We start from the raw sequence: 23,723 nt of genomic DNA, 5'->3' as shown, positions 1-23,723 counted from the left end.
TTAGTCTTTGGACTTTACCATCATAAAAACATCTTATATAAATTAACTTAATTATCAATATTAAAGTAGAGTAAATGTGACCCTTCTATCACTTTCTGAAATCTGGACAAAGTAGGCCAGGCGTCAGGGAGGAAGGAGGGAGCCATTGTTGTGTCACCTCCGAGACGTGTGGAGCAAATTCGGCTCCTATCTTATCTGGACAATGTCGGCCAGTAACGTCAATAGTATGGAGTGTTAAACAGCCATTGTTTTGTACGAGACCAGAGGCTCACACGGGAGCAAATTCGGCTCCTGTTAATTTTACTTGGACGTAGTGTTATGGAACCCAAAGGTGTACCATTGTCAACACGCTGTCTACAAATTCAAGTTAAGTGTCTATCCGAAACCCGTTTATCATTCATTTATGGCCATTAATGTCAGGATATAGGGTGACCCGGTTAGATCACGTGGAAGCCTCAAACTAAAGGTAATTAAGCCAGGTCTTCATGTTCCATGTTCAGTTTTCTCTGAAATACTTGTCATATATAGAATCTGGCTTTACAGCTAGCGCACTTTTGACAGGTCAAGACGAGGAAGCAAGATTTGTGCACCAGTTACTGGGTGATATGGAAGCTACCTCAAAGAGGATAATTTGGTGTCTACACCCTAGTTATACCTGGTGGACTAGCCTGCTGTACTATAAGATAAGGAACCTCTTCAATGTATGTAGTTAATACTGTAGTTTGATTGGCTGCATATATATATAAACTAATAAACCCCCCCCTAATGTGTAGAGGATCGATTTGTGAGAATGAGATTATTGCAGAAATACAGTCCACTTATCATTATACAAATTGCTATCGAAGTATATAAATTAACGTAAATATAAATTCATATAAATTAAACAAATATAAATCTCACAGGTCGGTTCCCACATTATTTGGTCCTTCGAACCGGATTCGAACCAGTGACCTATGGATTCATTAAATATACTAGTGCAGTGTTATTTAAACAAAGGCCAGCCAGTCAAAGACGGAAGCGTAGCCTCGAGGGAGCTCAGGAGCCTCCCTCAGTTCAGATCAGCCTTAGTCAGCGGTTTCATGCACACCCACAGATTTGGTGGCGTGTTATTCTGTGAAATGACAGCGCTAATATAGAAGCCAGCCAAATTAGTGACTGTGTCGCGAGATTGTTCACGGATTTCGTGGTGTTACATTTCGCGAGAGATTATCTACGAATTTTGTGGAGTTTATTTCGTGAGGTCACTAATAATATTTAATACTTCTAGATGATATTAGAAGTTTCATAGAGGCTAATTAAGAGGCTATTATCAATAATTGTGTATATTATTTCTCCAAATAGAGAATTATTTAATATATTGCACTAGTGATCACAGTATAATATTTACTAATTGCCAACCCACAACAGGGTAGGATATTAACCATTGACTAGTTGAACTATTATTGCTCATCCTAGTCCCATTATTACCATAGTCAGTTGTACTATATTGAATAACCTAACACCATTAATGAATGGTCCAGACCCTATTTTGGGTGTAATTTTTATCAACTCGAGTTGAGTTGTGTATATAATAATTTACTTATGATCATTACACCTTTGAGTGGTTAATTAGTGTCAATTCCATCCTAGGGTGATATAGAAGAGCTAACCTAAAGGTACTTCCAGTGACACTGGTTTATCACTCAAATCATTAGTGTGGATGATTGTATATATATAATGTGTATTAATTTTAAGTGCTAACCTCTAGTAGAGGTAGGATTATTGCCTAGTGAGTTCAGAATTTACCCTAGGCTACCATTAGTGTTTGTTCAGTATTATGAGCAGCCCAAGTACAAGCCCCACAAGGCTTCACCAACTAGCCAGGATGGATAATGCAGGGAGAATGAAAAGAACCCTTGCAGGTCTTAAAGGCCACTTAACAAGACAGATCAAGAAATGTGAAGATTTGTCACAACAATCTCAAGTTGATTATGCTGACCTGGAAAGCTATTATCAAGCAGCTGCAGGTAAATTTGAGCAAATCAAATGCCAAATGGCTGTCCTTGTGGGGACAGACTACTACCATCAATTCATTGGTAGCCCTACTAAATATCAGGGCATAACCATGTTAAACTCTGCAGGAGGTAAATTACTCTCAGGTCCAGTATCAAGCCTGAGGAGACCTATGCCTGCAGATAAACAATACCAATAGAAATCTAAATTTGTCAGCTGATTATATTTCTCCAGTAGCATTATACTAAGGAGATTACAGCTGACTATACCAACAGAGGTTGATGTTAGTATCATCATTTAAAGCTGAAGATGATTTCATGAGGCCTCAGTGGCAAATCAGTGAACAGTAGCCTAAAACAGCTACAAGTCACTGCGACCAATGTCACTGAACCCACTGCAGTCTCAGAACCATACTTTACTTTAATGATGAGCTATTCAATCTTCTGAATCAATTAACTAAATTAAAACCCCAATAAATCTGATGACTGATTTGATACATTTATTATTTAATCAAGATGTATTCCATGGGCCTCAGTGTTTATATATCAGTGACCAGTTACCTGAAGAAACTTCAAGTTATATCTAATGTCACTGATCTCACTGCAGTCCCTGAATCATACTTGACTGTAGTACTTGATCACATCCAGTCTTCTGGGTTAAATTATATGTAATTAGGCTTGAATATTAGCCTTTCAAGAGTTGACAGGGAAATGAAATTGCATTAGACTTCTAACCCCTGCAACTCTAGTACGGGACATCCGTCCTGTACGAACAGACGCACAAATGTGTGATTACTAACTACTAACATCAAATTAATCTAATAATTCGAAGGAGGAGTATCGGTGTTCGTCTGTTCTAATTAGGACTTCGACCCGTGAGCAGCCCCTGGGGAATTATGTCGGAAAATCCGACACCATTTAATAATCATACAGATAATAGCTGTATTGTATAAACAAGTTACCCATAGAAAACGTAACTTGTAGTGGAATTACCGTCTATAGAAAACGGGATATCATCACCACATACTATTATAATTCACCAGCTATTCTGCTGGGAATTATTCTTAAATACATTAGTCTTTGGACTTTACCATCATAAAAACATCTTATATAAATTAACTTAATTATCAATATTAAAGTAGAGTAAATGTGACCCTTCTATCACTTTCTGAAATCTGGACAAAGTAGGCCAGGCGTCAGGGAGGAAGGAGGGAGCCATTGTTGTGTCACCTCCGAGACGTGTGGAGCAAATTCGGCTCCTATCTTATCTGGACAATGTCGGCCAGTAACGTCAATAGTATGGAGTGTTAAACAGCCATTGTTTTGTACGAGACCAGAGGCTCACACGGGAGCAAATTCGGCTCCTGTTAATTTTACTTGGACGTAGTGTTATGGAACCCAAAGGTGTACCATTGTCAACACGCTGTCTACAAATTCAAGTTAAGTGTCTATCCGAAACCCGTTTATCATTCATTTATGGCCATTAATGTCAGGATATAGGGTGACCCGGTTAGATCACGTGGAAGCCTCAAACTAAAGGTAATTAAGCCAGGTCTTCATGTTCCATGTTCAGTTTTCTCTGAAATACTTGTCATATATAGAATCTGGCTTTACAGCTAGCGCACTTTTGACAGGTCAAGACGAGGAAGCAAGATTTGTGCACCAGTTACTGGGTGATATGGAAGCTACCTCAAAGAGGATAATTTGGTGTCTACACCCTAGTTATACCTGGTGGACTAGCCTGCTGTACTATAAGATAAGGAACCTCTTCAATGTATGTAGTTAATACTGTAGTTTGATTGGCTGCATATATATATAAACTAATAAACCCCCCCCTAATGTGTAGAGGATCGATTTGTGAGAATGAGATTATTGCAGAAATACAGTCCACTTATCATTATACAAATTGCTATCGAAGTATATAAATTAACGTAAATATAAATTCATATAAATTAAACAAATATAAATCTCACAGGTCGGTTCCCACATTATTTGGTCCTTCGAACCGGATTCGAACCAGTGACCTATGGATTCATTAAATATACTAGTGCAGTGTTATTTAAACAAAGGCCAGCCAGTCAAAGACGGAAGCGTAGCCTCGAGGGAGCTCAGGAGCCTCCCTCAGTTCAGATCAGCCTTAGTCAGCGGTTTCATGCACACCCACAGATTTGGTGGCGTGTTATTCTGTGAAATGACAGCGCTAATATAGAAGCCAGCCAAATTAGTGACTGTGTCGCGAGATTGTTCACGGATTTCGTGGTGTTACATTTCGCGAGAGATTATCTACGAATTTTGTGGAGTTTATTTCGTGAGGTCACTAATAATATTTAATACTTCTAGATGATATTAGAAGTTTCATAGAGGCTAATTAAGAGGCTATTATCAATAATTGTGTATATTATTTCTCCAAATAGAGAATTATTTAATATATTGCACTAGTGATCACAGTATAATATTTACTAATTGCCAACCCACAACAGGGTAGGATATTAACCATTGACTAGTTGAACTATTATTGCTCATCCTAGTCCCATTATTACCATAGTCAGTTGTACTATATTGAATAACCTAACACCATTAATGAATGGTCCAGACCCTATTTTGGGTGTAATTTTTATCAACTCGAGTTGAGTTGTGTATATAATAATTTACTTATGATCATTACACCTTTGAGTGGTTAATTAGTGTCAATTCCATCCTAGGGTGATATAGAAGAGCTAACCTAAAGGTACTTCCAGTGACACTGGTTTATCACTCAAATCATTAGTGTGGATGATTGTATATATATAATGTGTATTAATTTTAAGTGCTAACCTCTAGTAGAGGTAGGATTATTGCCTAGTGAGTTCAGAATTTACCCTAGGCTACCATTAGTGTTTGTTCAGTATTATGAGCAGCCCAAGTACAAGCCCCACAAGGCTTCACCAACTAGCCAGGATGGATAATGCAGGGAGAATGAAAAGAACCCTTGCAGGTCTTAAAGGCCACTTAACAAGACAGATCAAGAAATGTGAAGATTTGTCACAACAATCTCAAGTTGATTATGCTGACCTGGAAAGCTATTATCAAGCAGCTGCAGGTAAATTTGAGCAAATCAAATGCCAAATGGCTGTCCTTGTGGGGACAGACTACTACCATCAATTCATTGGTAGCCCTACTAAATATCAGGGCATAACCATGTTAAACTCTGCAGGAGGTAAATTACTCTCAGGTCCAGTATCAAGCCTGAGGAGACCTATGCCTGCAGATAAACAATACCAATAGAAATCTAAATTTGTCAGCTGATTATATTTCTCCAGTAGCATTATACTAAGGAGATTACAGCTGACTATACCAACAGAGGTTGATGTTAGTATCATCATTTAAAGCTGAAGATGATTTCATGAGGCCTCAGTGGCAAATCAGTGAACAGTAGCCTAAAACAGCTACAAGTCACTGCGACCAATGTCACTGAACCCACTGCAGTCTCAGAACCATACTTTACTTTAATGATGAGCTATTCAATCTTCTGAATCAATTAACTAAATTAAAACCCCAATAAATCTGATGACTGATTTGATACATTTATTATTTAATCAAGATGTATTCCATGGGCCTCAGTGTTTATATATCAGTGACCAGTTACCTGAAGAAACTTCAAGTTATATCTAATGTCACTGATCTCACTGCAGTCCCTGAATCATACTTGACTGTAGTACTTGATCACATCCAGTCTTCTGGGTTAAATTATATGTAATTAGGCTTGAATATTAGCCTTTCAAGAGTTGACAGGGAAATGAAATTGCATTAGACTTCTAACCCCTGCAACTCTAGTACGGGACATCCGTCCTGTACGAACAGACGCACAAATGTGTGATTACTAACTACTAACATCAAATTAATCTAATAATTCGAAGGAGGAGTATCGGTGTTCGTCTGTTCTAATTAGGACTTCGACCCGTGAGCAGCCCCTGGGGAATTATGTCGGAAAATCCGACACCATTTAATAATCATACAGATAATAGCTGTATTGTATAAACAAGTTACCCATAGAAAACGTAACTTGTAGTGGAATTACCGTCTATAGAAAACGGGATATCATCACCACATACTATTATAATTCACCAGCTATTCTGCTGGGAATTATTCTTAAATACATTAGTCTTTGGACTTTACCATCATAAAAACATCTTATATAAATTAACTTAATTATCAATATTAAAGTAGAGTAAATGTGACCCTTCTATCACTTTCTGAAATCTGGACAAAGTAGGCCAGGCGTCAGGGAGGAAGGAGGGAGCCATTGTTGTGTCACCTCCGAGACGTGTGGAGCAAATTCGGCTCCTATCTTATCTGGACAATGTCGGCCAGTAACGTCAATAGTATGGAGTGTTAAACAGCCATTGTTTTGTACGAGACCAGAGGCTCACACGGGAGCAAATTCGGCTCCTGTTAATTTTACTTGGACGTAGTGTTATGGAACCCAAAGGTGTACCATTGTCAACACGCTGTCTACAAATTCAAGTTAAGTGTCTATCCGAAACCCGTTTATCATTCATTTATGGCCATTAATGTCAGGGTATAGGGTGACCCGGTTAGATCACGTGGAAGCCTCAAACTAAAGGTAATTAAGCCAGGTCTTCATGTTCCATGTACAGTTTTCTCTGAAATACTTGTCATATATAGAATCTGGCTTTACAGCTAGCGCACTTTTGACAGGTCAAGACGAGGAAGCAAGATTTGTGCACCAGTTACTGGGTGATATGGAAGCTACCTCAAAGAGGATAATTTGGTGTCTACACCCTAGTTATACCTGGTGGACTAGCCTGCTGTACTATAAGATAAGGAACCTCTTCAATGTATGTAGTTAATACTGTAGTTTGATTGGCTGCATATATATATAAACTAATAAACCCCCCCCTAATGTGTAGAGGATCGATTTGTGAGAATGAGATTATTGCAGAAATACAGTCCACTTATCATTATACAAATTGCTATCGAAGTATATAAATTAACGTAAATATAAATTCATATAAATTAAACAAATATAAATCTCACAGGTCGGTTCCCACAAGTGGTACAATAAAACCATAAAAGTACAAACCTGTTCTGCAGTCAACACACACAAAAGTACTACTGTATCTCAGTAGCACAGCTAAACTATAAAGTTGCTAACCTGTGGAACAGTTCCACTCAAAATATAAAAGTACTAACCTTAGTGGTACAACCAAACCATAAAAGTACTAACCTTAGTGGTACAACCAAACCATAAAAGTACTAACCTTAGTGGTACAACCAAACCATAAAAGTACTAACCTTAGTGGTACAACCAAACCATAAAAGTACTAACCTTAGTGGTACAACCAAACCATAAAAGTACTAACCTTAGTGGTACAACCAAACCATAAAAGTACTAACCTTAGTGGTACAACCAAACCATAAAAGTACTAACCTTAGTGGTACAACCAAACCATAAAAGTACTAACCTTAGTGGTACAACCAAACCATAAAAGTACTAACCTTAGTGGTACAACCAAACCATAAAAGTACACTAACCTCCGTGGCGCGGTTAAAGGCCTGAGCCATGGACTCTGTCTCTACTTGATAGCGTTGTCTGAGGTCATCATACTCGTGGTAGACAGCTTCAGACACTGTTGAGACGACTGTGAGGTCAGAGTCTGTCAGAGACAAAGAGGAAGGAAGACGATAGATAGGAAGAGAAAGTAGGAGAATAAGGAGGAGGAGGAGGAGGAGAGGGTGAGCAAACAGGAGGCTCAAACTTAAGACAGAAACAAGAGAGACTTAGGGAGAGTACAAAGGTGTGTGTGTGTAGGTGCATGCAGACATTAGTTACACACGTGATATGAGGTATGTAAGATTTATGAATCAATGAATCAGTCCTGCAAACAATGCTTGATATATTTAATTAACCACGAAGCTAATACTCTATACAGAATCACATATTTGAAATGTATAAATATATAAAAAAATAGTATAACAAGGTGAAAAAATCGTCTTAAATGGAATCAATTTGACATTAATTACATCATTAATGATATTAATGACATCATCTTCAAGAACGTGGAAGGTCCTTTGACAAGCCGACATCTTCCTGTCTTGGTCGAGGCCACTTGAGCGTTAGTGGCCCTCAGGTAAATTCAGGTCAATTTTCTGTTTTTATTCAATGGATGCGGTCAGTTTTGTGCACATTCGCCAAGTGAGCACATTAAACGATTCTTCGCGGCGGGGATCGTATTCCAGGGACCTGCCCGAAACGCTACGCGTACTAGTGGCTCTACAAGATTGTAACAACTCTTGTATATATCTCAAACAAAAAATAAAAAGTGAGCGACTCCGCCAGACTGAGAAAGGTGAGACACTCATGAGGATCACTTTTTGTGCACTCATTTGTTGTTATCCATGAACGGTCTCATCTTGTTAACTTGCTTCTCCTGTAGTATTAACTGTTTGACTCCCTCACACTCTTACTTAAATTTGGTGTCTATTTATTTTATGTTTTTGTGGGAAACGCTTTGCGTAATAGTTACTTAATTAAAAAATTAGCATGTGTAACTCCTCTTCCTACAATTGTACATTAATTATTATCTTCATTATTCTTTTGTACATTATTCTTATGTTATCTTCTTGAGATGATTTGAGGTTATCTTGAGATGATTTCGGGGCTTTAGTGTCTCCGCGGCCCGGTCCTCGACCAGGCCTCCACCCCCAGGAAGCAGCCCGTGACAGCTGACTAACACCCAGGTACCTATTTTACTGCTAGGTAACAGGAGCATAGGGTGAAAGAAACCCTGCCCATTGTTTCTCGCCGGCGCCTGGGATCGACCCCGGGACCACGGGATCACAAGTCCAATGTGCTGTCCGCTCGGCCGACCGGCTCATGTCTGGCTCTGATGTGTACACACATTCTTTTGAACAATTACTCATTTATTAAGACTCTTGTACCTGTCTGGGCAGTCACTGTTGGCATTGAGGCACATTCCTATGTTTGTTTCCTTAGTGTAGATTAAGCGCTAAGCCAGTGCGACTATATACCACCTGGAAGGGATATTAGAACAAGGATCAGCTGGGACAGGACATAAGGAAGGAATGGTGCCCAACCAGTTGGACCATCGGGGATCGAACGCCGACCTGCAATAAGCTAGGCTGTCGCTGTACCGACACAGAATGAGAGTATGACTTAATTATTAAGGCATCCTTGTATGTTGTGCAGTTGAACCCCATCACCCTGCTGGTTGAACTAGTCTTACAGAACATTGTGAGACATGTGAATGATCTCTATCCTGGGACCAGATTCACGAAGGAGTTACGCAAGCACTTACGAACGTGTACATCTTTCCTCAACCTTCGACGCCTTTGGTTACATTAATTAAACTGTTTACAAGCATGAAAACTTGCCAATCAACTGTTGTTATTGTTATAAACAAGCCTCCTGGTGCTTCGGAGCTCATTAACTGTTCAATAATTGGAAACAAAGCCGCCAAAGATTGAGAAAAGATGGACAGGTTCGTAAGTGCTTTCGTGAATCTGGTCCCTGGTCCTGTACAGGCTTGGGAACATTCTCCGTCCTGCACACATTTTGTTTTAAAATTTCTTTGCCATTATGGCAACTCGACGAGTTTACAACATTTTTCTGAATGGCCGATTTTGGCGCCATTTTGTATAACTCATAATGAATCACGTCCATGTCCGACAGACCACTGGAACATTATTTCAACTTAGATTCAACAGAGCAGAAGTTGTTGTTGAACACATATGGCAAAATCTTACTGAAGCGACCATACGAGTCATTAATACTCATACTCCGCCCAAGTCAGACAGAAACAAGCAACACTTAGTGGGCCAGCCAGAGGCTTAGGGCCCGCGCAGGAATATCCCTGTAAAAAAAATAAAAAAATTACGTCCATCGTGGATTTACACGTTCTCGAGAGGTTCCTTATAATTACCAATGTTCGTCTTACGACCTGTGTCACCCGTCTAGTTCCCTTTCTTGACTTTCTTATTTTCTGGACATATTTTTGAACGAGTTTCGTGATGACTTGAAATGTTGCCATGATGCTTCCGTGCCATGTTCACGGACCACTACGTACAAAACACGACCTATTTCAACTTGATCCCAAAAGTAACTGGTAATAAAAGCAACAGAGGCTACGGTGTTATGATGAGATACATACTAATACCAAACTTAACAAAAAAAGTGTCAAATGACCCACTAGGATGGCCTCAAACACACCACCAAACTACAATGTTGCGACAACGTTTCAACAAGGTTTAACACCTAACACGTTGTAACAACGTCCTAATACGTCATAAAAACGTTTTACCAAGATGCAATAACTTTATTACAAGTTGTAACAAGGAAATCCTAGGGAGAATTACGTCGTGTGCTTGGAGGGAAGGTAGCCACTCAGAGCCCAACATAGTAACGCCTCGCCATATTGCTTGCGTGTGTCTCTACAGCCTGTGCGAGCAAGGGAGGAAGGATACCTGCTTGATACCTGGTTGATGGGGTTCTGGGAGTTGTTTTACTCCCCAAGCCCGGCCCGAGGCCAGGCTCGAGAGTTTGGTCCACCAGGCTGTTGCTTGGAGGGAGGAGGTAAACATACTGGTGAACCAATACATGCCGTGAGGCTCCCCACATACAGTTACCATGATGGGTGTGTGGGGGAAAAAACGCAGCCGAGCAAGGGCGTGTACCAGCAGGGTTGTACCAGCAGGCATCCCTCGTCCCTGGCAGGGGAGGTGGGCCAAGCACAGGAGACAAGGGGGTGCGAGGCACTATAGGAGTGAACGGTCCTGTAGAGATACACACACACACACACACACACACACACACACACACACACACACACACACACACACACACACACACACACACACACACACACATACATACAAGAAAACATTGAGCCACATACAAACAGACAGACTCAAGCAGACACAGACAGCCATACAAGCAGACATAATAGACAGGCAGATATCAAATCATAGACAGACAAGGTACATTTATTTTAACTTCATTAAAAAATTGTATTATATTCCCGCTTAACTTGGACAACTAAGAAGAGACAACAATATCTCCTGCTTGAGAAGGCTGGTTGTATTGACCTGCAGGCGCGGGGCCCACGCCCCCCCCCCGCCCTCATCCAGCAGCCGCAGGAGGCCGCCTGCGGCTGGACACCCTCCTACAGGTACCTTCCAACACTACCTACACACCTCTTACCCACAGTGTCAGTAGAGCTCACGAGACAACTGTTCAAGACGCTGCTTAGTGCCAGAGTCAGCACGGGAGAGAGAGAGCATTCCTGGGGACACCGTCAGCGCCGCCGTCAGGAGGAAGGGAGGCGCCGTCAGCGCCGCTGTCAGGAGGAGGGAGGCGCCGTCAGCGCTGCCCTCAGGAGGAAGGGAGACACCGTCAAGAGGAAGGGAGGCGCCGTCAGCGCCGCTGTCAGGAGGAGGGAGGCGCCGTCAGCGCCGCCGTCAGGAGGGAGGCGCCGTCAGCGCCGCCGTCAGGAGGAGGGAGGCGCCGTCAGCGCCGCTGTCAGGAGGGAGGGAGGGGGACATCCACAGGTCCGCCATGGTGACAACTGACCTCTTAACATGTCTAAATAAGAGCACCTCTTCAGACAAAATACCGCGGCCATATAATGGGATCGAACCCGCGTCCCTGGCTGACAAGCAGGGGCGACTGATAAAGAGATAAATATAGTACGTTCCCTTGCTCAGAGAAAGCACAGTTGACGGTGACCCAGCAACCCGTCCTCACGCCACTCCGGTAAAAATACAACTGTCTTGCCTAACGAGAAACGAGCCTAAACCCACCTAAACCAAATGATACAAACAGTCAACATTACAATGCTTTAGTTGGACAAATAATTCCCATCTTTAACGGACCTGTCAGAAACACAATACTAAAGAATATACAAATGGCGAGAAGGACTTCCAGGGGAGGTCAGCTTGACGCGTCAGGCAGCTCCATTACCAACCCCAGACTTAGAGAAGAGATCAGAGCAAGACTTTTCTTGTAAAACCCCAAGAAAAGGTTTAGAGAGCAGCCCCTGGTGCGACATAGAGAAGATCTGTGGGGCCATGAGTCTGTGGCACCAGGAGTCTGTGGCACCAGGAGTCTGTGGCACCAGGAGTCTTTGGCACCAGGAGTCTGTGGCACCACCTGTGGCACCAACTACTATCGTCTCCTCTATGCTGTAGACTCTAAGACCTTTTCTGGCATTACTTTCCCGACATATTGACACCTGAGCATATTGACACATATTGACACCTGACACTATCCTATCTATAAGACAGCATATGTTCTCATTTTGGGTTAGGTTAGGAGGGATAGATTCGATTTGGATAGGATGTGGCCGGGTAGGTTAGGGGGACGACAGGATCACATCAGTTAGGATGGGTTAGGATTTGGGTTGGATAGTTGACAAACGCCGATGGGTACATCCTTCCCTCAGGGCCTCGCCCCAAGACATGCTATGTGCTCAAATGCTTGCAAGTCAAATTCCTTATGTCAGACATATACGTCTTGGAAATTTGCAATTAAATCTGCATTGTGCGGGCGAGGCTGCGACCGCAACAGGTGTCAGATGACACCGCTCTCATGACAGCTGGGATCTCTTGCCCTCATGACAGCTGGGATCTCTTGCCCTCATGACAGCTGGGATCATTTGCCCTCATGACAGCTGGGATCTGTTGCTCTCATGACAGCTAGGATCTCTTGCCCTCATGACAGCTGGGATCTCTTGCTCTCATGACAGCTGGGATCTCTTGCCCTCATGACAGCTGGGATCATTTGCCCTCATGACAGCTGGGATCTGTTGCTCTCATGACAGCTAGGATCTCTTGCCCTCATGACAGCTGGGATCTCTTGCTCTCATGACAGCTGGGATCTCTTGCCCTCATGACAGCTGGGATCTGTTGCTCTCATGACAGCTGGGATCTGTTGCTCTCATGACAGCTGGGATCTGTTGCTCTCATGACAGCTGGGATCTGTTGCTCTCATGACAGCTGGGATCTCTTGCCCTCATGACAGCTGGGATCTGTTGCTCTCATGACAGCTGGGATCTCTTGCCCTCATGACAGCTGGGATCTGTTGCCCTCATGACAGCTGGGATCTGTTGCTCTCATGACAGCTGGGATCTGTTGCTCTCATGCCAGCTGGGATCTGTTGCTCTCATGACAGCTGGGATCTGTTGCCCTCATGACAGCTGGGATCTGTTGCCCTCATGACAGCTGGGATCTGTTGCTCTCATGACAGCTGGGATCTGTTGCCCTCATGACAGCTGGGATCTGTTGCTCCCATGACAGCTGGGATCTGTTGCTCTCATGACAGCTGGGATCTGTTGCTCTCATGACAGCTGGGATCTGTTGCTCTCCTGACAGCTGGGATCTGTTGCTCTCATGACAGCTGGGATCTGTTGCTCTCATGACAGCTGGGATCTGTTGCTCCCATGACAGCTGGGATCTGTTGCTCTCATGACAGCTGGGACCTGCCGCTCACTATCTAGCTTCTAGGAGGATCCTATTATCATACATTCAATTAATCAAATCATACATTTTCTTCATAAATAGTTGTTAAAAAAATCCAAATTAATGTTCAAACCATTCATTCAAACCACAAACCACTGTTGCTAAGGATAGCCTTATAATCCATTAAAACTATGCGGCATGTTGGCATATACCATATATGTACTTATTAATCAGCCAAATAGTGACTACAAGCAATAAGTCATATATGTACTGTCTTGTGCGAGAGCGGGTTGCAGCAGGCAATGTTGCCAAGGTGTCATTAACCCAACGGACCTGAAACTGGTCAGTTGCACCAATGTTGCAGACGCAATTAACGTTTCTCAGGTGCCAGGTTCAGAGTTACATCAGCAACAAGATAGTTCTATTTCGGAGAGTTACTCTGCAATGATCGCTGGTGTTCTATCCTCGATTATTATACATTTGTTCGTGTTTAAGTTATGAAGCCATCACCTCTTTTGCTACAACCCGTTCTCGCACTTTCGTATAGTCAATATTGACTTATTAAATACTGGCATATGTGACATACTAAACATACTAGTTTACCTTGGAAAGCTTCATAGAAAATACCGTAATTACAATTATTACTTAACCTATTATAGGTATAGGTTAAGTAATAATTGTAATTACGAAGCAATAAGATGCTTATCTTAACATACTAAGAAGGTTAGGTGAGGTCGGTGTTTTCTATGAAGCTTTTCAAGGTAAACTAGTATGTTTAGTATGTCACATATGCACGTATTTAATAAGTCAATATTGACTATACGAAAGTGCGAGAACGGGTTACTTGCTAGTGTTGCAGTTTGTATCCCTGGCTGAGCCTCCGGGTAATGTATGATACATTTTGGTCCTTTTATTTTTCGTAAACAGCTCTGTGCATCGTTTGCCAAAACGGGTTATGAAAGATCTTATTTCCTGTATCAGGTTATCAACATGTATCATGCAAAAGAATGCGTGTATGTGTGTAATCACATAAGTAATTACACACACATACTATGGTGAGGAAACATGGAGAGCTAAACTATTAGAAGTGGCGACAAGAAACGTTCTAAGCCAACATGTCAGGGAACCCACAAGAATGATTATTATTATTAACATCTTTATTGACAAAATTAATTACAATTTTGCCTAATCTGAGGATTTTGATAGTCTTATGAACCAGTGAGACTCGACCTGGTCTTCACTCTGAATGACTCCGACATAAGGGAAATCGGTTTCGAGGCCCCGGTATGAATGAGCGATCACAGTGTACTGACGTTTGAGTATCTGGTCGAGGAAGGGTTAATGTACTCAAGGAAGGGACCAGAAAACAAAAGGCTGGCATTCCGAAAGGGAAAGTATGAGATAAGAAAATTCCTAACTGATGTAACATGGGAAACAGAGCTCAGGGGAAAGACGGCCCAAGACATGATGGACTACATCACGCAGAAGTGTAAGGACGCAGCAGACAAGTTCGTCCCAGTCCAAAAGGAAAAAAACGAAATGCAGACGAGAAAGCCCATGGTTTAATCAGAGATGTAGGCTAGTAAAGCAGCAAAGTAAAAGGGCATGGAGAAACTATGGAAATAACAGGACACTGGAGAGCAGAGACGGTTACCAAAGTGCCAGGAAGGAATACGTCAAGGTGAGAAGAGAGACAGAAGGGCAATACGAAAATGGCACAGAAAACAAGGCAAAGACTCGACCTAAATGGTTGCACAGCCACATCAGGAGAAATACAACACTGAAGAAATGGGTAATGGCCCAGATGGAATCTCACCATGGATACTAAAGGAAGGAGCAGAAGCACTGTGCCTGCCACTCTTCATGGTGTATAACAAATCATTGGTAACAGGTGAACTGCCAAAAATTTGAAATACGGCTAATGTAGTCCCAATATACAAGAAGGGTGATAGACAGGAGGCACTGAACTACAGGCCAGTGTCCCTAACTTGCATACCATGCAAGTTGATGGAGAAGATTGTGCGAAAAAAAAGCTAGTGGAACATCTGGAGTGAAAGAACTTTGTAACACAGCATCAACATGGTTTCAGGGATGGCAAGTCGTGCCTCACAGGATTAATTGAATTCTACGACCAAGCAACAAAATTCAGGCAAGAAATAGAGGGGTGGGCAGACTGCATATTTTTGGATTGTCAGAAAGCCTTTGACACAGTACCACACAAGAGACTAGTGCACAAATGTACTAGTGTACTTACTAGGTGAATACAAGCTGGGGATGCAGGCTGGAGTGAAAGGAAAGGTACTCCCTTGGATAAGGGAGTACCTAAGCAACAGAAGACAACGAGTCACTAAGGGGTGAGGTCTCGGATTGGCGTGACGTCACAAGTGGAGTCCCGCAGGGGTCAGTCCTTGGACCTATACTGTTTCTGATATATGGAAATGATCTCCCAGAGGGTATAGACTCGTTTCTCGCAATGTTTGCCGATGATGCAAAAAATATGAGGATTGAAACAGGATGATAGTAGGAGGCTACAAGACGACCTAGACAAACTGAAGGAATGGTCCAACAAATGGCTACTAAAGTTCGACTCAAGTAAATGTTAGGTAATGAAACTAGGTGGAGGAAACAGGAGGCCAGAAACAGGATACCGAATAGGAGATCGAGAACTTTCAAGAACTTCATGAAACGGACAGAGAGGAAGATCTGGGAGTTGATATCACACTAAACTTGTCTCCTGAAGCCCACATCAAAGGAATAACATCGGCGGCGTATGCAAGGCTGGCTAACATCAGAACTGTCTTCTTCTCTTCCTGTCCCCGCAAGCACCTGGTTGTGCTTGCGGGGGCTTCCTCTGCGTGCTTCCACACACACAGGAAGCAGCCCGTAGCAGCTGTCTAACTCCCAGGTACCTATTTACTGCTAAGTGAACAGGAGCATCAGGGTAAAAGAAAGTGCCCATTTCTTTCCGCCTCCGCCTGGAATCGAACCCGGACCATTCGGACTACGACCACCCGAGCGCTGTCATTCGTGCTTACGCTTGCGGGCGTGCGTGCGTGCACATACTTTCTTTTTTTTGAGATATATACAAGAGTTGTTACATTCTTGTAGAGCCACTAGTACGCGTAGCGTTTCGGGCAGGTCCCTGGAATACGATCCCCGCCGCGAAGAATCCTTGTTACAACCAAGTACACATTTTACTGTTGAGTTAAACAGAGGCTACAGTTAAGGATTTGCGCCCAGTAAATCCTCCCCGGCCAGGATACGAACCCATGACAAAGCGCTCGCGGAACGCCAGGCGAGTGTCTTACCACTGCACCACGGAGACTACTTATCACCTGCGTGCGTGCTGTGAGCGCCAATCTGTCACAGCTACAACAAAGTACCAGCAACAAGGAGGACGTGAAGTAGGAGGCGTGAGATGAGAGGGAGGAGGGCGGGCCACCAGGCGCTTGAGGGGAGCCAAGGTGGTGGTGGTGGTGTAGAAATACCGGAGAATCTCCAGGTATAATGACCTCCAGGAGAAGACGATGACCCACGAGACGCTGGGGCAGCCAAGGCTGATGTTGGCCTCCGGGGGGTGGGGGTAGAAGGTCCACATGACTGACTCCACATGGCCAGGAGAGTAGAGGTACGAGGTGTTGACCGGAGACCTCTTCAACTGCATTAGTCTACGGTTAAGAACGTAACAAAGAAAACTGTTGAAAGTGTAATAAAGAAAACGTGAAGAAAGGTGTGAGAGGTGTTCAACTCCCCCCTCCCCCCCCCCCAAGCCTTACCTGGAGCCAGGCCTCACTTGTGACAACTTGGTCCAACAGGCTGTTGCTTGCAGCGGCTTGCAAGCCCACACATCACCTCAGAAAACACATCCATGTTTTCATGTCAGACTTATGAAAATCGGGAGGTGGGGGGGGGGGACGCTACAGATGTCAATATGTCTGAAAGTGTGGCACTGGGGCAGACCCCTAAAAGACCTATATGACATTCCCATTACCCCCCCCCCCCATGATTCATCTTGCAAAGTTAGGTTAGGCTAGCTGTTGTTGTTATAGATTCAGCTACTGGGAACAAGTTCCAAGTAGCACGGGCTATGGTGAGCCCGTCTTAGGCTAGCATATGGCCTCCAACCGCAGTCATTCTATTTTATATTGACATATAACCATAGACATATATAACCACTTAGGTACAGGAGTAACTAACAACATTTAGCATATTCGTTGCAATGTTTTAATGTTACGGTCTAAATGTTTTATATTTGTTGTGTTTTCGTTATAGAAGGAAAATAACTTTAACTAAATGTTTATTGTAGGATTATGAGTGATTGTGGAGAGAAGCGAAGGCCAGACATTACCTCCACTACCTCACAGGAGGTTATCTCTTGAGGTTATCTTGAGATGATTTCGGGGCTTTTAGTGTCCCCGCGGCCCGGTCCTCGACCAGGAAGCCTCCACCCCCAGGAAGCAGCCCGTGACAGCTGACTAACACCCAGGTACCTATTTTACTGCTAGGTAACAGGGGCATAGGGTGAAAGAAACTCTGCCCATTGTGTCTCGCCGGCGCCCGGGATCGAACCCAGGATCACAAGTCCAGCGTGCCGTCCGCTGGGCTCCATCAGGTGTAAGATAAGGAGCCCCCCTCATCTTACACCTGATAACAAGTACTCTTAGAGAACACGACCCATCCTCCCTGCTATACTCTCCCGTCTAGGCAAAAACAGCTGAAAAACAAGAGACGTCTGGGCGGGCGCACCCGTCACCCCAGGCACGGTTATGAAACAGCCACCTGTCACTATAGACGGGGGGATGTAACCTGCGACAATGCGAGCTTTCAAACTCATTAAACAGTAATCCCATTCACGACCATGCTTACTTACTTTTAAAACAAGCAGCATATCTCTCTGTTCAACATGCACGCCAATCCATATTGCTTTTTTCTTCAAGGACAAGACAGCGGGACAGCCATATCAAGGCTTCACCTGGTGAGAGCCGCGGGCAGACTGGCATGATCGGAGAAGGTTTTGACAGAAGAGACCATCGTGGTGCACATGATCCGTGAGCCGGCGACCCCGCGGCGGCCCGCCTCTCACACCTAGTCACTCCTCTTGCCTGTCTCCTTATTATCTCTCTTTCCTGTCTTACCGTCAGTAGTTAGCGGTACCACTTGGCAAGGGCTGGTAGCGGTACCGCTTGGCAAGGGCTGGTAGCGGTACCACTTGGCAAGGGCTGGTAGCGGTACCACTTGGCAAGGACCAGCAGCAGTACCTCTTGGCAAGGACCGGTAGCAGTACCACTTGGCAAAGACCAGCAGCAGTGCCACTTGGCAAAGACCAGCAGCAGTACCACTTGGCAAGGGCCGGTAGCAGTACCACTTGGCAAGGACCAGCAGCAGTACCACTTGGCAAGGGCCGGTAGCAGTACCACTTGGCAAGGACCAGCAGCAGTACCACTTGGCAAGGACCAGCAGCAGTACCACTTGGCAAGGACCAGCAGCAGTACCACTTGGCAAGGACCAGCAGCAGTACCATTTGGCAAAGACCAGCAGCAGTACCACTTGGCAAGGGCCGGTAGCAGTACCATTTGGCAAAGACCAGCAGCAGTACCACTTGGCAAGGGCCGGCAGCAGTACCACTTGGCAAGGACCAGCAGCAGTACCACTTGGCAAGGACCAGCAGCAGTACCACTTGGCAAGGGCCGGTAGCAGTACCACTTGGCAAGGGCCGGTAGCAGTACCACTTGGCAAGGGCCGGTAGCAGTACCACTTGGCAAAGACCAGCAGCAGTACCACTTGGCAAGGGCCGGCAGCAGTACCACTTGGCAAGGACCAGCAGCAGTACCACTTGGCAAGGACCGGTAGCAGTACCACTTGGCAAGGGCCGGTAGCAGTACCACTTGGCAAGGGCCGGTAGCAGTACCACTTGGCAAAGACCAGCAGCAGTACCACTTGGCAAGGGCCGTAGCAGTACCACTTGGCAAGGACCAGCAGCAGTACCACTTGGCAAGGACCAGCAGCAGTACCACTTGGCAAGGGCCGGTAGCAGTACCACTTGGCAAGGACCAGCAGCAGTACCACTTGGCAAGGGCCGGCAGCAGTACCACTTGGCAAGGACCAGCAGCAGTACCACTTGGCAAGGGCCGGTAGCAGTACCACTTGGCAAGGGCCGGTAGCAGTACCACTTGGCAAGGGCCGGTAGCAGTACCACTTGGCAAGGACCAGCAGCAGTACCACTTGGCAAGGGCCGGTAGCAGTACCACTTGGCAAGAACCAGCAGCAGTACCACTTGGCAAGGACCAGCAGCAGTACCACTTGGCAAGGGCCGGCAGCAGTACCACTTGGCAAGGACCAGCAGCAGTACCACTTGGCAAGGGCCGGTAGCAGTACCACTTGGCAAGGGCCGGTAGCAGTACCACTTGGCAAGGGCCGGTAGCAGTACCACTTGGCAAGGACCAGCAGCAGTACCACTTGGCAAGGGCCGGTAGCAGTACCACTTGGCAAGGGCCGGTAGCAGTACCACTTGGCAAGGGCCGGTAGCAGTACCACTTGGCAAAGACCAGCAGCAGTACCACTTGGCAAGGGCCGTAGCAGTACCACTTGGCAAGGACCAGCAGCAGTACCACTTGGCAAGGACCAGCAGCAGTACCACTTGGCAAGGGCCGGTAGCAGTACCACTTGGCAAGGACCAGCAGCAGTACCACTTGGCAAGGGCCGGCAGCAGTACCACTTGGCAAGGACCAGCAGCAGTACCACTTGGCAAGGGCCGGTAGCAGTACCACTTGGCAAGGGCCGGTAGCAGTACCACTTGGCAAGGGCCGGTAGCAGTACCACTTGGCAAGGACCAGCAGCAGTACCACTTGGCAAGGGCCGGTAGCAGTACCACTTGGCAAGAACCAGCAGCAGTACCACTTGGCAAGGGCCGGTAGCAGTACCACTTGACAAGGACCAGCAGCAGTACCAACCACATACCAAGGACCAGCAGGAGTACCACTTGGCAAGAGCTAGGAGTAGAGAGACACAACAGGACGTGAGCGAGGCGCGCCCAGTTCAAGTATGAGGTAGAATAAGAGACTGTAGTGGAGCTCACCGCACAATGGTGACCAAGGTTGTGAGGCGACTAGGCTCACGCTCTCCAGGTTATTCTCAGACAACCACGCGACATAAACCATGGGCCAGATTCACGAAGCGGTTACGCAAGTACTTACGAGCCTGTACATCTTTTCTCCATCTTTGGCGGCTTTGTTTACAATTATTAAACAGTTAATGAGCTCCGAAGCACCAGGAGACTGTTTATAACAATAACAACAGTTGATTGGCAAGTTTTCATGCTTGTAAACTGTTTAATAAATGTAACCAAAGGCGTCAAAGATTGAGGAAAGATGTACACGTTCGTAAGTGCTTGCGTAACTGCTTCGTGAATCTGGCCCCTTGCCTCTTGGGGCCTCGCTCACACTACTGACGTTAAAGCTCCTTCTTGAGCTTATCTTGAGCCTTTCCAAACAATAGCAAAATTCTGAACTGATATAATTCGAATCCGATTCGAGTTTTATAGAGTTGTCATCTTTTTCGTACCGCTTATGTACATAATATATATATATATATATATATATATATATATATATATATATATATATATATATATATATATATATATATATATATATATATATATATATATATATATATCCAAGAATTATGCTCCTTTTCTGTGCATCTCTATAATAGGCCTACACTCAGTCTTAATAGGCCTACACTCAGTCTATGATCAAATGCTTCCTACCGAATTTCAACCTGCAATGCAATTAATAAAAATAAGATTAAATAATAATTTTCTGATATTTTGCATTCGTTTAAGTTCAATTATTGTTGAACAATAATATATATTTAACCTTCTCATTTAAGAGTCTAGTTATTCATTTTTAATTTTGTCGGGGGCATGAAGCCTGTATATATATATATATATATATATGTCGTACCTAATAGCCAGAACGCACTTCTCAGCCTACTATGCAAGGCCCGATTTGCCTAATAAGCGAAGTTTTCATGAATTAATTATTTTTCGACTACCTAACCTACCTAACCTAACCTAACCTAACGTTTTCGGCTACCTAACCTAACCTAACCTATAAAGATAGGTTAGGTTAGGTTAGGTAGGGTTGGTTAGGTTCGGTCATATATCTACGTTAATTTTAACTCCAATAAAAAAAAATTGACCTCATACATAATGAAATGGGTAGGTTTATCATTTCAAAAGAAAAAAAATTGAAAAAATATATTAATTCAGGAAAACTTGGCTTATTAGGCAAATCGGGCCTTGCATAGTAGGCCAAAAAGTGAGTTCTGGCTACTAGGTACGACATATATATATATATATATATATATATATATATATATATATATATATATATATATATATATATATATATATATATATATATATATATATATATATATATATATATACACACAGTTTAGGGTCCTCCAAGGTGGACCTACTGACCTTCCCCAGGATGCAACCCACAACAGTTCCCTAACTCCCCGGTACCTATTTACTGCTAGGTGAACACAGGCATTAGGTGAAAAGAAACGTGCCCAATCATTTCTGTCCCGCCCCGGGAACTGAACCCGGGATTCCTGAGTGTGAGTAAAAGTGAAGCCAACCAGGTATGTGGAACGACAAATCATAATGAATTTGAATGAATTAATGAATTAAGAACTAATTCTCAGAGCGAAAACAGCAGTAACGAAGCAATTCTGTAAACTTGAATAGTTTTCACCTTCAAAATTCTTTCTTCCTCAATTTTCAAAACACCTTGAAGACACTTTTATAGGAATCCGCCCAACGACCTCCACATTCCGTTGACAAAGCTGAAACACTTGTTGCCATATTAAGAAATTTAGTCTGCCTTTCCAAACATTCACTTTTTTGAAGTACGATCAAATCGTACAAACTTGGGTTTGACAAAAGTCGTTTACCGACTCTCAAATCCACGTGAGATTGGGTTGGGGTTAGGATTGGGGTTGGACTAGGCTAGGCTAGGCTAGGCTAGGATAGGCTTGGCTAGGCTAGGCTAGGCTAGGCTAGGCTAGGCAAGGCAAGGCTAGGCTAGGCTAGGCTAGGCTAGGCTAGGATAGGCTAGGCTAGGCTAGGCTAGGCAGGTTTCAAAATCCGTTGCGAACCTTCTTTTTGCACGATTTGACTTGTTCCTCTTTTTTTTTTCCTTAAAAATTCTTTCTGTAGTCATAAAATGATGATATAGCACGATATAATGTTGATTTTGTTCTGTTGGCTTCTACTGACTTGCAAGGATGGCGTGATTTTGTGTCTTGGTGGCAGGACGCTCATGCCTGTCCTGTTGAGGACAAGAAGGGAATGTAAACACTGTCCTGTTGAGGACAAGAAGGGAATGTAAACACTGTCCTGTTGAGGACAAGAAGGGAATGTAAACACTGTCCTGTTGAGGACAAGAAGGGAATGTAAACACTGTCCTGTTGAGGACAAGAAGGGAATGTAAACACTGTCCTGTTGAGGACAAGAAGGGAATGTAAACACTGTCCTGTTGAGGACAAGAAGGGAATGTAAACACTGTCCTGTTGAGGACAAGAAGGGAATGTAAACACTCTCCTGTTGAGGACAAGAAGGGAATGTAAACACTCTCCTGTTGAGGACAAGAAGGGAATGTAAACGCTGCCCTGTTGAGGACAAGAAGGGAATGTAAACACTGTCCTGTTGAGGACAAGAAGGGAATGTAAACACTGTCCTGTTGAGGACAAGAAGGGAATGTAAACACTCCTGTTGAGGACAAGAAGGGAATGTAAACACTGTCCTGTTGAGGACAAGAAGGGAATGTAAACACTGTCCTGTTGAGGACAAGAAGGGAATGTAAACACTGTCCTGTTGAGGACAAGAAGGGAATGTAAACACTGTCCTGTTGAGGACAAGAAGGGAATGTAAACACTGCCATGTTGAGGACAAGAAGGGAACATTAACGTTGCGTCGCTTAAAATACTGTTGAGCGCTGTGACATGCTGTCATTACATTGCGGAGGAGTCGGAAGCCCCCCCACCAAGAGCTTGGAATATCATTGTAGCTGGCTACATCATCTCACAAGAAAGAAAGAGCGCTCGCAAGCTTAATCTAGCTACCAAAAACACACACACACACAACCTATACCTTGTCCACACCAACAAAGTGTGTATCAAAGCCTCAGCTAAGCGCTTCTACTAAACACATAGGAACAAGGAGCCCCTCAGTAACACATAACAGAG

The 23,723-nt window shown here is 44.0% G+C and overlaps 1 protein-coding gene across 6 annotated transcripts in view; it reads right to left on the bottom strand.

Moving 5' to 3' along the window:
• The window catches only part of LOC123758430 (shootin-1), an 87,516-nt gene that overhangs the window by 13,415 nt on the left and 50,378 nt on the right, over window positions 1-23,723 (bottom strand). For 3 of the 6 annotated variants that reach the window (XM_045742838.2, XM_045742841.2, XM_045742839.2), the window contains exon 4: window positions 7,527-7,648. In XM_045742838.2, the coding sequence (XP_045598794.2) occupies window positions 7,527-7,648 (122 nt within the window). The remainder of the gene's footprint in view (window positions 1-7,526; window positions 7,649-23,723) is intronic. The other 3 variants (XM_045742842.2, XM_045742843.2, XM_069322735.1) reach the window with 1 other exon arrangement.

The sequence above is a fragment of the Procambarus clarkii genome, chromosome 11 (assembly GCF_040958095.1).
Source record: "Procambarus clarkii isolate CNS0578487 chromosome 11, FALCON_Pclarkii_2.0, whole genome shotgun sequence".
Lineage (NCBI taxonomy): Eukaryota > Metazoa > Arthropoda > Malacostraca > Decapoda > Cambaridae > Procambarus > Procambarus clarkii.
The sequence above is the reverse complement of the archived record's forward strand: the minus strand, read 5'-3'. Positions and strand labels throughout refer to the sequence as shown.